Raw genomic sequence first — 14162 nt, forward strand, 5'->3', positions numbered from 1 at the left:
GGTCTTGGAACCCAATGATAACATTTTCAAGGAGGAAGAGGCCACAGAAGACTTCAAAAGCAACAGAAGAAAGAATATTAGTACTGTATGTGGCACACCTTTCAATGCATCCATGGGAGAAGCAGAAGTTGAAAAGATACTGCAGGGGCAGCCTTAGAAGTCATAGAGGTGGAAAAAAAACTTTCTCCCATCGATGCAGTCCCAGCATGGCCCAAGTTTGACCAACTTCCTTAGGTTCTTAAGCTGTTGTCATTGTCTTCAATGCATAAGGAGGGAGTTACTGATAACAATCATGTATGCCACTAAAGGTACAAGGATAATTTCAATGGCAGGTTTGCTTGGTTAACACATATACGCCATAAAAGACACAAGGATAAGTTTATTTAAATCGATTACACATTTGCTGCTTATTTGGGATACAACTTTATATATTTATACTTTTCCTTTAATCGATCCCAGTTTACCCAAATACAACAGCCTGTCTGCACACTTATCCATTTATCTATTATGAGAAAACATAAAAGTTAGTAAAGCCAAATTTGAGAGGCAGCAAGAATGCATGTACAGCTTACAGCTAAAATCAAACGTGACTGTCTAGATGACTGACAGGTGGGCAGGACTTCACCTCCACCTGCCGGTAGTTACAAATATCTTGTAAAATTTCTAAAGGCCATTCCAGCTTTGCTGGAATCAAACTCCCATTACAGGAAAATGGATTGTATTTGAGTTGGAACAAATAGATTTTCTTAAATTTACATTAAATAAACTAGTACAGTACAGTATAAGAAAGATGGGAAGAGTTTGAAATAAAAGTGAAAATATACCTTGAGTAATGTTTCTATAACTGCTCAGCCCATGTAATCATATAAGAAGAAATCCCACAACAAGCAGGTAATAACCAATTTCAAGAAGAAAAACTTAAAAACAAGCATTCTGAATATAAGTTTAAGGAAAAATGATATTTTGATTATAAAATATATTTTTGAATATACTTACCCGGTGAATATATAATAGCCGACGTCTCGGACGGCTCGACAGAAACACAAAAACTCGCGAGCGATCGCCATGAAGGTTGCGGGTGTGCCCACCAGCGCCAACTATCGGCCAGATACCGCATATACATGTAAACAGCTCCAGTTCTTCTCATCCCGCTGGGTCTCTATCGGGGAGGAAGGGGGGGGCCTTTAATTTATATATTCACCGGGTAAGTATACTAAAAAATTTATTTTATAATCAAAATATCATTTTTAAATATTAAACTTAGCCGGTGAATATATAATAGCTGATTCACACCCATGGTGGTGGGTAGAGACCAGTATTAATACAGTTTACGGCGTATATGCTTAGAGTTTTTGACAGTTATATCATAACAAAACCCAAATAAATATAGGTACCTGGTAAGGAAGCTGACTCTGACGATTACTCTGCCTTGTTAGTCTGCTTTCCTCACGAAGCCCAGCCATCCTCTTAGGATGCTGAAAGACTCCCAGGAGCTGAAGTATCCAGGGCGGCAACCCATACAACAGGACCTCATCAAAACCCTCAATCTGGGCGCTCTCAAGAAATGACATTTGACCACCCGCCAAATCAACCAGGATGCGAAAGGCTTCTTAGCCTTCCGTACAACCCAAAACAAGATTAAAAACATTTCAAGAGACAGATTAAAAGGATATTGGAATTAAGGGAATGTAGTGGTAGAACCCTCACCCACTACTGCACTCGCTGCAACGAATGGACCCAGTGTGTAGCAGTCCCCATAAAGAGTCTGGACATCTTTTAAGTAAAATGACGCGAATACCGACTTGCTTCTCCAAAAGGTCGCGTCCATAATACTTCGCAGAGATCTATTTTGCTTAAAGGCCACGGAAGTTGCTATAGCTCTTACTTCGTGCGTCTTAACCTTAAGCAAGCAACGGTCTTTTTCACTCAAGTGAGAATGAGACTCTCGGATTAAAAATCTAATAAAATATGACAAAGCATTCTTTGACATAAATAATGATGGCTTCTTAACTGAGCACCACAAGGCCTCAGATCCACCTCGTAAGGATTTGGTACGAGCTAAATAGAACTTGAGAGCTCTAACTGGACACAGTATTCTTTCAAGTTCGTTGCCTACGATCTCTGACAGGCAAGGTATATCAAATGACTTAGGCCAAGGACGAGAAGGCAGTTTATTTTTGGCCAAGAAACCAAGCTGAAGTGAACATGTGGCTTTATTCGTGGAAAAGCCGATGTTCCTACTGAAGGCATGGATCTCACTGACCCTTTTAGCCGAAGCCAAGCACACTAAGAAAAGTGTCTTGAGGGTGAGATCCTTCAGGGAGGCTGAATGTAATGGCTCAAACCTGTCGGACATTAGGAACCTTAGGACCACGTCTAAGTTCCATCCAGGAGTTGCCATACGACGCTCCTTAGAGGTCTCGAAAGACTTAAGGAGATATTGGAGATCTTTATTATTGGAAAGATCTAAGCCTCTATGTCTAAAGACAGACGCCAACATGCTCCTGTAGCCCTTAATAGTGGGTGCTGAGAGGGAGCGAACATTTCTCAGATGTAAGAGAAAATCTGCGATTTGGGCTACAGAGGTACTGGAAGAGGAAATAGATGCTGACTTGCACCAGTCTCGAAAGACTTCCCACTTCGACTGGTATACTTTAATGGTAGAAGCTCTCCTAGCTCTCGCAATCGCTCTGGCTGCCTCCTTCGAAAAGCCTCGAGCTCTTGAGAGTCTTTCGATAGTCTGAAGGCAGTCAGACGAAGCGCGGGGAGGCTTTGATGAAGATCCCTTACGTGGGGCTGCCGTAAGAGATCTATCCTTAGAGGAAGACTCCTTGGAACGTCTACCAGCCATTAAAGTACCTCTGTGAACCACTCTCTCGCGGGCCAGAGGGGAGCAACCAATGTCAACCTTGTCCCTTCGTGAGAGGCGAACTTCTGCAGTACCTTGTTGACTATCTTGAACGGTGGGAATGCGTACAAGTCCAGGTGAGACCAGTCCAGTAGAAACGCGTCTATGTGGGTCGCCTCTGGATCTGGGACTGGCGAGCAATAGATCGGGAGCCTTTTGGTCAACGAGGTGGCAAAGAGGTCTATGGAGGGTTGACCCCAAGTCGCCCAAAGACTCTTGCACACGTCCTTGTGGAGGGTCCATTCCGTGGGGATCACCTGACCTCTCCGACTGAGACAGTCTGCCAAGACGTTCAAGTCCCCCTGGATGAATCTTGTCAACAGGGAGATGCCTCGATTTTTTACCATATGAGGAGGTCCCTTGCGATCACGTACAGTGTGTGGGAGTGAGTGCCTCCTTGCTTGGAGATGTACGCCAAAGCTGTGGTGTTGTCTGAATTGACCTCTACCACTTTGTTTCGAAGAATGCTCTCGAAACTCATCAAGGCCAAGTGGACTGCTAATAGCTCCTTGCCGTTGATGTGCATGCTCTTCTGAACCGACGTCCACAGACCCGAACATTCCCGACCGTCCAGAGTCGCACCCCAACCCAAATCCGACGCGTCTGACAACAACACGTGGTTTGGGTTCTTGACTGCCCGGGACCGACCCTCTCTCAGACTTATGTTGCTGTCCCACCAGTTCAGGCATGCTTTGACTGGCTCGGAGATCGGGATTCATACAGCTTCTAAAGTCTTGCTCTTGTTCCAGTGAGAGTCTAGATGGAACTGGAGAGGGCGAAGGTGAAGTCTCCCTAGCGAGACAAACTGCTCCAGGGATGACAGAGTCCCTACGAGACTCATCCAACTTCTTACTGAACAACGTTCTCTTTTCAGCATGAGTCGGACTTTGAGCAGGGCTTGTTCTATTCGGGTGGCAGACGGAAAAGCCCGAAAAACTAGACTGCGAATCTCCATCCCCAAATAGAGAATCGTCTGGGATGGAATCAGTTGAGACTTTTCTAAGTTGACCAAAAGTCCCAACTCCTTTGCCAGACCCAACGTCCAGTGTAGGTCCTGCAGACAGCGATGACTGGACGATGCTCTGAGAAGCCAGTCGTCCAAGTACAGGGAGGCTCGAATTCCCGATAAATGAAGGCCTTTTGCCACATTCCTCATGAGCCTCGTAAACACGAGAGGAGCAGGGCTGAGGCCGAAGCACAGTGCTCGAAACTGGTACACCACATTCCTGTAAACAAACCTCAGAAACGGTTGGGAATCCGGATGTATAGGAATGTGGAAATACGCATCTTGCAGGTCGAGAGAGACCATCCAGTCTCCCTCTCTGACCGCTGCTAGGACGGACTTCGTGGTCTCCATCGTAAATTTTGTTTTCGTAACAAAAACGTTGAGAGCACTGACGTCCAGCACTGGCCTCCAACCTCCCGTATGCTTTGGGACTAGGAAGAGACGGTTGTAAAATCCCGGTGATTGAAGGTCCGAGACTTTCACCACCGCTCCCTTCTCTAGCAACAGAGACACTTCGTGATGTAGAGCTTGTCTCTTTGACTCCTCTCGATACCTGGGAGAGAGGTCTAGAGGAACTGTTACTAGAGGAGGTCTGCGTACAAAAGGTATTTTGTACCCCTCCTTGAGCAACAACACAGACTCTTGGTCTGCACCCCTCTTCTCCCAGGCCTGCCATAAGTTGTTCAGTCTGGCCCCTACCGCTGACTGAGGACGTGGACAGTCAGACTCTGCCACGGGAGGACTTGGCTCCTCTCCTCTTACCTCTCTTTCCGTCGGCACGAGAGCCTCCCCTGCTGGGAGCTCTGCCACGAAAGGGCGGGATAAACCTAGACGCAGGAGTCTCGATTCTGGGTTTCACAACAAAGGATGAAGAAGGAGCTCCCTTGCGAGCAGAAGAAGCCATCAGGTCATGTGTGTCCTTCAGTACAAGCGAAGCAGCAATGTCCTTAATCAGCTGTGGAGGAAACAAGGCAGCCGATAAGGGAGCAAAGAGAAGTTCCGATCTTTGACAGGGAGTAACTCCTGCTGAAAGGAAAGAGCAAAGGGTTTCTCTCTTCTTCAAGACTCCAGACGTAAAGGTGGAGGCGAGCTCATTGGAGCCATCGCGGATGGCTTTGTCCATACAAGACATAATAAGTAAGGACACATCCTGGTCAGCAGACGAGATCTTCCTACTTAATGCTCCTAGAGACCAATCTAAAAAGTTGAAAACTTCGAAGGCCCTGTATACCCCTTTAAGGAGATGGTCAAGGTCTGAGGAGGACCAACAAATCTTAGAGCGTCTCATGACCAGGCGACGGGGAGAGTCTACGAGGCTTGAGAAGTCACCCTGGGCAGAGGCAGGGACTCCCAAGCCGAGAACTTCTCCCGTGTCATACCAGACGCTCGATCTAGAAGCTATCTTAAAAGGTGGGAAGGCAAAGGCCGTCTTCCCCAAACTCCTCCTGGTAACCAACCAGTCGCCTAGAAGACGTAAAGCCCTCTTAGAAGAGCGAGAGAGCACTAGCTTAGAAAAGGCAGGCTTGGCAGCAGCTAAGCCTAGCGCAAACTCAGACGGAGGCAAACGAGGAGCAGCAGTAACAAAATGATCTGGGAAAAGATCCTTGAAAATCATCATGATTTTCTTAAAATCCATCGAAGGTTGCGCAGCCTTAGGCTCTTCTACGTCTGATAAAACATCCAAAGGATTATCAGTAGGTGGAGGATCAGCAACATCCTCATCTGAAGGAACCTCGTCCGACAACTGATGAGTCTCAAGCAAGGGAGAGACCTGCCTTGGTGGCAATGCTTGACAAGCAGAGTCCACACGCAAAGGAGCATCAGTAGCAGTCAAGGACGCTACGTCATGTAACTGCTTAAAGGACTGACCAGTAACAACAACAGGAGCGAGAGGACGCTCGACGTCAAGTCGAGACTGCCTTGACTGCCTAGATTGAGCAGTTAAAACAACTCTTGACTGCGGTGCTTGACGCTCAACGTCAAAACAAGTCAACTTAGCTGGTTGGTGAACGTCCTGAACGTCAACACGAGCATGCGGCAGCGGCTGAACGTCAACAAGCGGCTGAAAGTCAACACGGGACTGCATCGAGTGAGGCTCCAAGTCACGTGACTGACGTGACTTTGTAACGTCAACGTCAACAGGACGAGCAAAGGCTCGTTTGGGCGGCTGACGGCCAGGATCTCGATCAGCGTAACGGCGAGGATCATCGTGAACCTGCTCAACGGAATACTCCTCCATAAGGGAGGCAAGCTTATTCTGCATATCCTGCAGGACAACCCATTTAGGATCAACGGGAGTCGGTACGGGTCGAGACGATGGTAACGTCTGTGACGGCAAAACATTGCCTAAACTAAGACTCTCGGAGCCCGTGTTACGCTTTTGTTTAGGCGGCGAGCAGTCTTCCGATGACTGCACAGGGTCAGAGCTGTCCCAATGGCTACAGCCAGGACGCTGGACCTGTCCTGAAGGGACTGACTTCCGCTTTAAGGGTCTAGAAACCTTGCTCCACGGTTTCTTTCGCGAGAAGCCTTCGGAAGACGAGGAGAAAACCGCCTCGCTCGTCTTATGGTAGGGGCGGTCTTGACGAGACACGCCCGTACCCATAGAGGGAACGTCTGTTCGTTGGTTATAGCCTCTCGTCCCCATAAGTCCTACGACATTACTTCTCCCTGGTGCCTGGGAGCTTGCAAGAGGTCTCGGACTAGGCGAACGACAAGCACGAACAGACGAACCCTCGGTCGCAACACTAAAAACACTTTGCGCACTAATCACTTTATCCCCACGATTTTCTAATGTGGCACTCTGACACTTTAACACTTTCACATCTGCCATGAGTTGATTACGGTCCGTAGCCAAAGACTCAACTCTCTCGCCCAATGCTTGAATGGCAAGCAACATATCCCGCATGGATGGTTCATGAGTGCTAGTAGAAGGTTCAGGCACAACTACTACAGGGGAAGGATTAGGTTCAGGGGCATGGGAGAAGGAAAAATCTAATGATCTAGAGGAACTTCTCCTCACCCTATCTCTCTCAAGCTTACGAGAATACTTATCAAACTCTAGCCAGTCGAATTCCGAAAGTACCACGCACTCATCACACCGATCTCCTAATTGACAGGTTTTACCCTGGCAATTAGAACACACGGTATGTGGGTCGAGAGAGGCCTTTGGAAGACGTTTGTTACAATCCCTAGCATTACATTTACGAAATTTAGGAATCGGAGAAGGGTCAGCCATTTTGAAAAGTCAAAGAAAATCCAAAAACAATCCAAAGTCATCAACAATAAAATCTATCCAAAAAAGGGTTCAAGAGTTTTAATTGAAGATAAAAACACCTGCACTGCGAAAGCTCAAAACCAAAAAGAAGTACTTCACCAAGAATGACGAAAAACTCCAGGTCAACAGCGAGTAATGGAATCAACTTGTCGACAAGACCGACAGAGAAGAACTGGAGCTGTTTACATGTATATGCGGTATCTGGCCGATAGTTGGCGCTGGTGGGCACACCCGCAACCTTCATGGCGATCGCTCGCGAGTTTTTGTGTTTCTGTCGAGCCGTCCGAGACGTCAGCTATTATATATTCACCGGCTAAGTTTAATATTTAAAAAAATTTACTCTTTACTAATAAAGAACTATTGTAATTATTGATACTTATGACTCACCAGTTTTGTTGATTCATCGTCACTCTTCCCATGGTACAGAATAGCTGCAGGCATCAATCTCACCGACTTCTGCAAAAGAATAAAAATCAAATTAAAAGTACTGTGACAATGTACCGTAATGAAAACAAATCAGAAATAAAAACAAAGCAGAATATTACACAAATGCCCTCCCTTGACTCATACATTATGCTCACACAAACCACAAATATTTCACTTTAAGCAACCATTATCCCAATCATCTCCTATGCCTATTGACGCAAAGGGCCTCAATTAAATTTTGCCAGTCATCTCTATCTTGAGCTTTTAAATCAATATTTCTCCATTCATCTACTTCACGATTCATAGTCCTCAGGCATGTATGCCCGAGTCTTCCAACTTTTCTAGTGCCTTGTGGAACCCAATTAAAAGTGTGGTGAACCAATCTCTCTTGGGGAATGCAAAGAGCATGCCAAAACAATTTCCATCTACCTCTCACCATGATCTCATCCACATATGGCACATGAGTAATCTCTCATAGTTTCATTTCTAATTCTTTCCTGCTATTCAACTCTCAATATTCTTCTGAGGGCTTTGTTTTCAATTCCACAAAATCTGTTGGATATTATGACATTGTCATACCATAACTCATAATATCTATACTGTAACACAGATCTCACAAAACTGATATACAGTATAGCCTTATTTTCATATGTAATTTCAGGTGATTTGATTTCCAAATTTTACTTACCTAGTCATTATCTGATATGATTTTTTCAATCTTTCATTAAGCTTCAATTCTAAAGACCCTGTATTAGAGATCATACGATTAGTTCCCATATACTTGCATTACTATACCTCTTTAATACTCTTTCCTTCCAATGATAATGTATTTCATCTTCCATTGCATATTCCATTCTCATCATCTCTTTCTTTCATCTATTTATCTTGACTCCAACCACTTACAGATTCTAGTAAGCAAGCATTGTAAATACTTTGGTGTTCTGCAAATAAGGACAGTGTCATCAGCATACTCTAGGTCAACTAATTTCCTATTACCTATCCAGTCTAAAACTTCTCCATTATCCCCAACTTTTCTATGCATTTCAAAATCCATTAGCAGGATAAATATGGAGTTTTTATGATAAAACAAAATTTTATGAATACTTACCCGGCAGTTATATATATATAGCCGAGTCTCCGACTCCGGCAGAATTTAATCGAAAATCGCGGCAACAAGTGTGGTTAGATGGTTAACAACCCTTACAGGGTGGTACTAGGAATCATTCCCGTTTTCTGTTCCTCAGATTATCTTTGCCCGACCTGTCTCCTGAGGGGAGGTGGGTGAGCTTTAAAATATATATATAACTGCCAGGTAAGTATTCATAAAACTTTGTTTTATCATAAAAACTCCATTTTTATGAATAGTACTTACCTGGCAGTTATATATATATAGCTGATTCACACATTTGGAGGAGGGAAACAGACAGAAAAACATAGTTGGGGAAACAACAAAAGAGTTGTAGGAGAACAAACACCTTGATTCCTTACCTGCTAAGGTAGATGACTTTAAAGGTAACTGCCTCTAGAGTCGCTTTCCCTTAGGAGTGTTCAGCCAGGAGTAGACCTGCTACGCTGCAAACAACTCAATCGAGTCTGTCAAAGGGGTAGGACCAACAACTTGACTAGACTTGAGGAACTACCTTCGCCCCATAGAATAAAAAAGAATTGCAACCTTACCAAAACTAACCATCTAATCTTGCAGAAAATAGATATAAGCTATCTATCCGGACTGAGGGAACCGTACCACAAGACGAGGACCTCAGACAACCATAAAAAACACAAACCCATATACAAGTACATAAACTAAGGTTGAGTGGGGGTAGTAACTCCTTTGCCTAATACAGAGGCCGCAGCTACGTATGGGCCCAAGGTATAACACTTGTCATAGTCCACTCTTACCTCTCTGAGGTAATGAGAAGCGAAGACAGAGTTGCTCCTCCAGAACGTTGCATCCATGATCTGCCTGACATATTTTTCCGGTATGCCAGTGAGGCAGCAATGGCTCTTACTTCATGAGCCCGTACTTTTAACAGGGCGAAGTTTTCTTCCTCACAAAAGAGGTGGGCTTCCCTAATAGTTTCCCTCAGGAAAAAGGACAAAGCATTCTTTGACAGGGGTTTTTGAGGATCCTTCACCGAACACCATAAGGAGTTGAAAGCACCCCTCACGTTCTTAGTGTGGGCCAAATAAGCCTTGAGAGCCCTAACCGGGCAGAGGAGGCTTTCCTGTTCCTGACCCACTAGATTCGTGAGGTTAGGGACTTCAAAAGTCCTGGGCCAGGGTTTCGAAGGGTTCTCATTCTTGGCGAGAAAGTCGAACCTCAAGGCACAAACCGCTCCATCTTGAGTGAAGCCTACATGCTTCTCGATTGCCTGGACCTCGCTGATCCTCCTGGCAGTCGCCAGAGTCAAAAGGAAGAGGGTTTTCTTAGTCACATCTCGCAGAGAGGCTTGCGAGATAGGCTCAAACTTCTTGGAGCACAAAAACTTAAACACCATATCCAGGTTCCAAGAAGGGGGTCTTAACTGCACCTGCTTCGTTGTCTCAAAAGACCTAATGAGGTCCTGCAAGTCCTTATTCTGAGATAACTCTAAGCCTCTATGCCTAAAGACGGTTGAGAGCATGCTCCTTTATCCTTTAATGGTAGATACAGCCAGCTTAGCATCCTGCCTGAGGTACAAAAGAAAGTCTGCAATCTGGCTTAGAGAGGTAGAGGACGAGGAAACCTTGTGTCTCCTGCACCAAGCTTTGACTGGTAGACTCTTTGTGAAGAGATCCTCCTTGCTCTGGCAATAGCTTTCGCCGCTTGTGCCGAAAAGCCTCGAGATCTAACGAGCTTCTCAACAGTCTGAAGGCAGTCAGATTGAGACCGAGGGGGTTTTGATGAAATCTCTCGAAGTGGGGTTGTCTGAGAAGATCTGGACTTGCCGGGAGTCTTCTTGGAACGTCCATCAGCAACCCTACCACTTCGGTGAACCATTCCCTCGCAGGCCAGAATGGAGCCACTAGGATCATTCGTCCCGAATAGAGGAGAGCGAATTTCCTGACAACCAGATTGATGATCTTGAACGGGGGAAAGGCATACATATCCAGCCCCGTCCAATCCATCAAGAAGGCATCCACTGCAACAGCTTCCTCGTCCGGGACTAGGGAGCAGTAGTTGGGGATCCTCTTGTTTAGACTGGAGGCGAAAAGGTCTATTACAGGTCTGCCCCACAACTTCCAGAGGCTCCGACAGACATGCGGGTTGAGAGTCCACTCTGTGGGAAGGACTTGTCCCCTCCTGCTGAGCATGTCTGCCCTGATGTTTCTCTGCCCTTGAACAAACCTTGTCAACAGCTGAGTCTCGTTCTCGTTCGCCCAAAGGAGAAGCTCTCTCATAGTTGAGAACAGAGAGAGAGAGTGAGTTCTCCCTTGCTTCCTTATGTACGCGAGAGCTGTGGTGTTGTCGGAATTGATCTCCCCAGTCTTTCCTGACACCGAGGTTTTGAAGGCCTTTAGTCCTAACAAAATGGCCATCAATTCCTTCCTGTTGATATGCCAACTGATCTGACTCCCTTCCCAAATACCTGAGACCTCTTTGTTCCCTAGTGTTGCTCCCCAGCCTGACTCGGACGCGTCTGAGAATAACACTAGGTCGGGGTTCTTCTTGAACAAGGAGATCCCTTTTCCCAACAGAGCTGGGTCAAGCCACCACATCAAAAGATCATTGATCTTTGTCGGAATGGGAAAAGAAAAAGTGTCCTCCTGGATCTTTCTGTTCCAAACCTTTGCGAAGAAGTGTTGCAGAGGCCTTAGGTGCAGTCTCCCCAACGGGACAAACTGCTCCAGGGAGGATAGAGTTCCCAGCAGACTCATCCACTCCTTCGCTGAGCATTCCTGCTTCCTTAGAAAGTCTTTGACTTTGTCTAGGCACCTGGTCTGCCTCTCCTGGGAGGGAGAAGCCTGTAAAAGAACTGAATTCAGAACTATCCCCAAATAGAGAATAGTCTGATTCGGCTCGGTCTGAGACTTCCCCCAGTTGACGATGAGTCCCAGGTCCTGAGTCATCGTATACGTCTTCATTAGGTCCTCCAGACATTTTTCTTTCGACTGTGATCGGATCAGCCAGTCGTCTAGATAGAAGGATACCCTTATCCCCTCCTGGTGTAACCAGCCTGCCACATTCGCCATAAGTCTGGGGAAAACTTGGGGAGATGTGCTGAGACCGAAGCAAAGTGCCCTGAATTGGAAGCACTTGCCCTGGAACACAAATCTCAGATATCTCCTCGAAGACGGATGAATGGGGACGTGAAAATAAGCGTCCTGCAGGTCGAGAGATACCATCCAGTCGCCTGGACAAACTGCAGCCAGCACTGACTGAGTCGTCTCCATGGAGAACTTTGTTTTCTCCACGAAGGCGTTCAGAGAGCTGACATCTAGGACTGGTCTCCATCCACCTGAGTTCTTGGGAACCAGAAACAGGCGATTGTAAAAGCCTGGGGAGGCGAGGTCTTGAACCGGCTCTATTGCTCCCTTGACCAACATCTGGTTGACTAGCTCCAGAAGAGCCTCTCGTTTCCCCGCGTCGGTGTACTGAGCCACTAAGGCTAGGGGAGTGTCTGAGAGAGGTGGTTTCTTTAAAAGGGGGATCTTGTAACCTTCCTTGACGACTGAGAGGGACCAGGAGTCCGCCCCTCTCCTTTCCCAAGACTGCCAAAAACGAGACAGTCTTGCCCCTACTGGTGCCTGGAGGACTTCCATCTCATTTTTTGGACCGAGGCCTAAACGCACCTCTGCTGGTCCTTGGCCCTGACTCTTGTCTTCTCCCCCTAAAATCCGCTCTCGAGGAGGTCCTGCCCCGAAAGGGCTGTTGAAACTTCTTCTCTTCCTTCTTCAGAAGAGCAGGAGCAACAGGTAAAGTCTTCCTAGCAGACCGAGACAAAAGGTCCTGAGTAGCCTTCTGTGCCAGAGAAAGGGAGATATCTCTGACCAGAGCTTCAGGAAAAAGATGACGTGTAAAAGGGGCGTAAAGCAGCTCCGACTTCTGGGCAACAGTCACAGACCTAGAGGTGAAGGAGCACAAAAGGGCCCTTTTCTTTAAGACCCCTGCTGAGAAAAGGGAAGCCAATTCATCCGCTCCATCCCTTAGAGCTTTGTTCATGCAGGTCATGATACTCGTCAGGTCCTTCGTGTCCTCCAGGAGTTCAGACTTCCTGGCCAGAGTCCCGAGAGACCAGTCCAGGAAGCTGAAAACCTTGAAAACCCTGAAAATTCCCTTGACGAAGTGATCAAGCTCCGACATGGACCACATCACCTTGGCAGAGTTTAAAGCATGCCTTTTTGCCGAGTCCACAAGAGCCGAGAAGTCACCTTGGGAGGAGGCAGGCACTCCTAACCCCAAAGGTTCCCCTGTCTCATACCACATACCGGCCTTGGAAGCGAGCCGAGATGGCGGAAAAGAAAAGGTGGTCTTGACAGCTTGTCTCCGTTCCTTCATCCAATCATCCACCTTAGCGAGAGCTTTCCTGGCCGAAATAGAACGTTTCATTTTGATGAAGGCCGAAGACTTAGTAGCTTTCTTCCTGGTAAATTGAGACTGAGGAGAACGAGGGGCCGAAGGTTGAAATTCCTCACCACAAAGTTCCAAAAGAGAGCGTGAAAGAACCTTATAATCACTAGAAGAGTCGGCAGGTTTTTCTTCCTCTTCCGAAATATCTTCGAGGTCCTGCTCAAGGATAACATCCTGAAGAGTTGGGCTGCCAGCAGTCTGGCACCAAGAGCTGTTTGAATCCTGGCGCCGAGCACCACTAACATCCAGTCAGCGAGAAGCGGTATCGTCACGATGACGAGAAGCGGTATCGTCACGATGACGAGAAACGGAATCGTCCTGAAGATGCAGGCTGCCTTCGCCTTGAAAATGCAGACTGCATTCATCCTGTTTCCTAAGAAACGAGGTGGTAACGTCCTGGCGTTTCGAATGAGAAACGGAATCGTCACGGCGCCGAGAACGAGAGGCAGTATCGTCCTGGCGCCGAGAGAGAGGGGAAGGAAATTCCTGGCAGCGTGCCGATGAAGAGGGTGTGCGTTGTCGTACAGCCGACGAAGTGCGCAGAGGTTTCTTGGGAGAGATACTAAGTTCTCTCTTAGAAGAAGATCTCTTAACAGGCAAAGAGATGTCCTTACGTCTGACGGACTGAGAAGGGTGGCTGAAAGCTTGAACTAACGATGAAAGTTGTTCCTGCATAACAACCATGAAAGCTTTAGCAACCTCCGCTGGCTCTCGCGGTGCCGAAGACGGCAGTTGTCGTACGGCTTGACTGGGAGCGCTGGCAGAAGAAGCAGGGAGTTTAGCAGGATTAACTGGGCTAAGGACTCTCTGTTTCGCCTTCTTAACAGGAACAACATCGAAATCGTCTTCCGAAGGATCAGGATCTCGGCTACTCGAACCGGGAGAGGGAGAGCGAGACTGCACATCCCAGTTCCACCCTCTCTTCATTGGTCTTGATTCGTAACGCCAATTACGTCTGGGAGAACGATCAGGCGAAGACACAAACGTATCCGAC

At 46.8% G+C, this 14162-nt stretch overlaps 1 protein-coding gene across 1 annotated transcript in view; it reads right to left on the reverse strand.

Annotated features, from left to right (window-relative positions):
• LOC137638421 (branched-chain alpha-ketoacid dehydrogenase kinase-like) overlaps positions 1 to 14162 on the reverse strand; it is a 323487-nt gene that overhangs the window by 211899 nt on the left and 97426 nt on the right. The window contains exon 2 of the mRNA XM_068370483.1: positions 7579 to 7647. Within this exon, the coding sequence (XP_068226584.1) occupies positions 7579 to 7647 (69 nt within the window). The remainder of the gene's footprint in view (positions 1 to 7578; positions 7648 to 14162) is intronic.

This window comes from Palaemon carinicauda, chromosome 3 (genome assembly GCF_036898095.1).
Source record: "Palaemon carinicauda isolate YSFRI2023 chromosome 3, ASM3689809v2, whole genome shotgun sequence".
Lineage (NCBI taxonomy): Eukaryota > Metazoa > Arthropoda > Malacostraca > Decapoda > Palaemonidae > Palaemon > Palaemon carinicauda.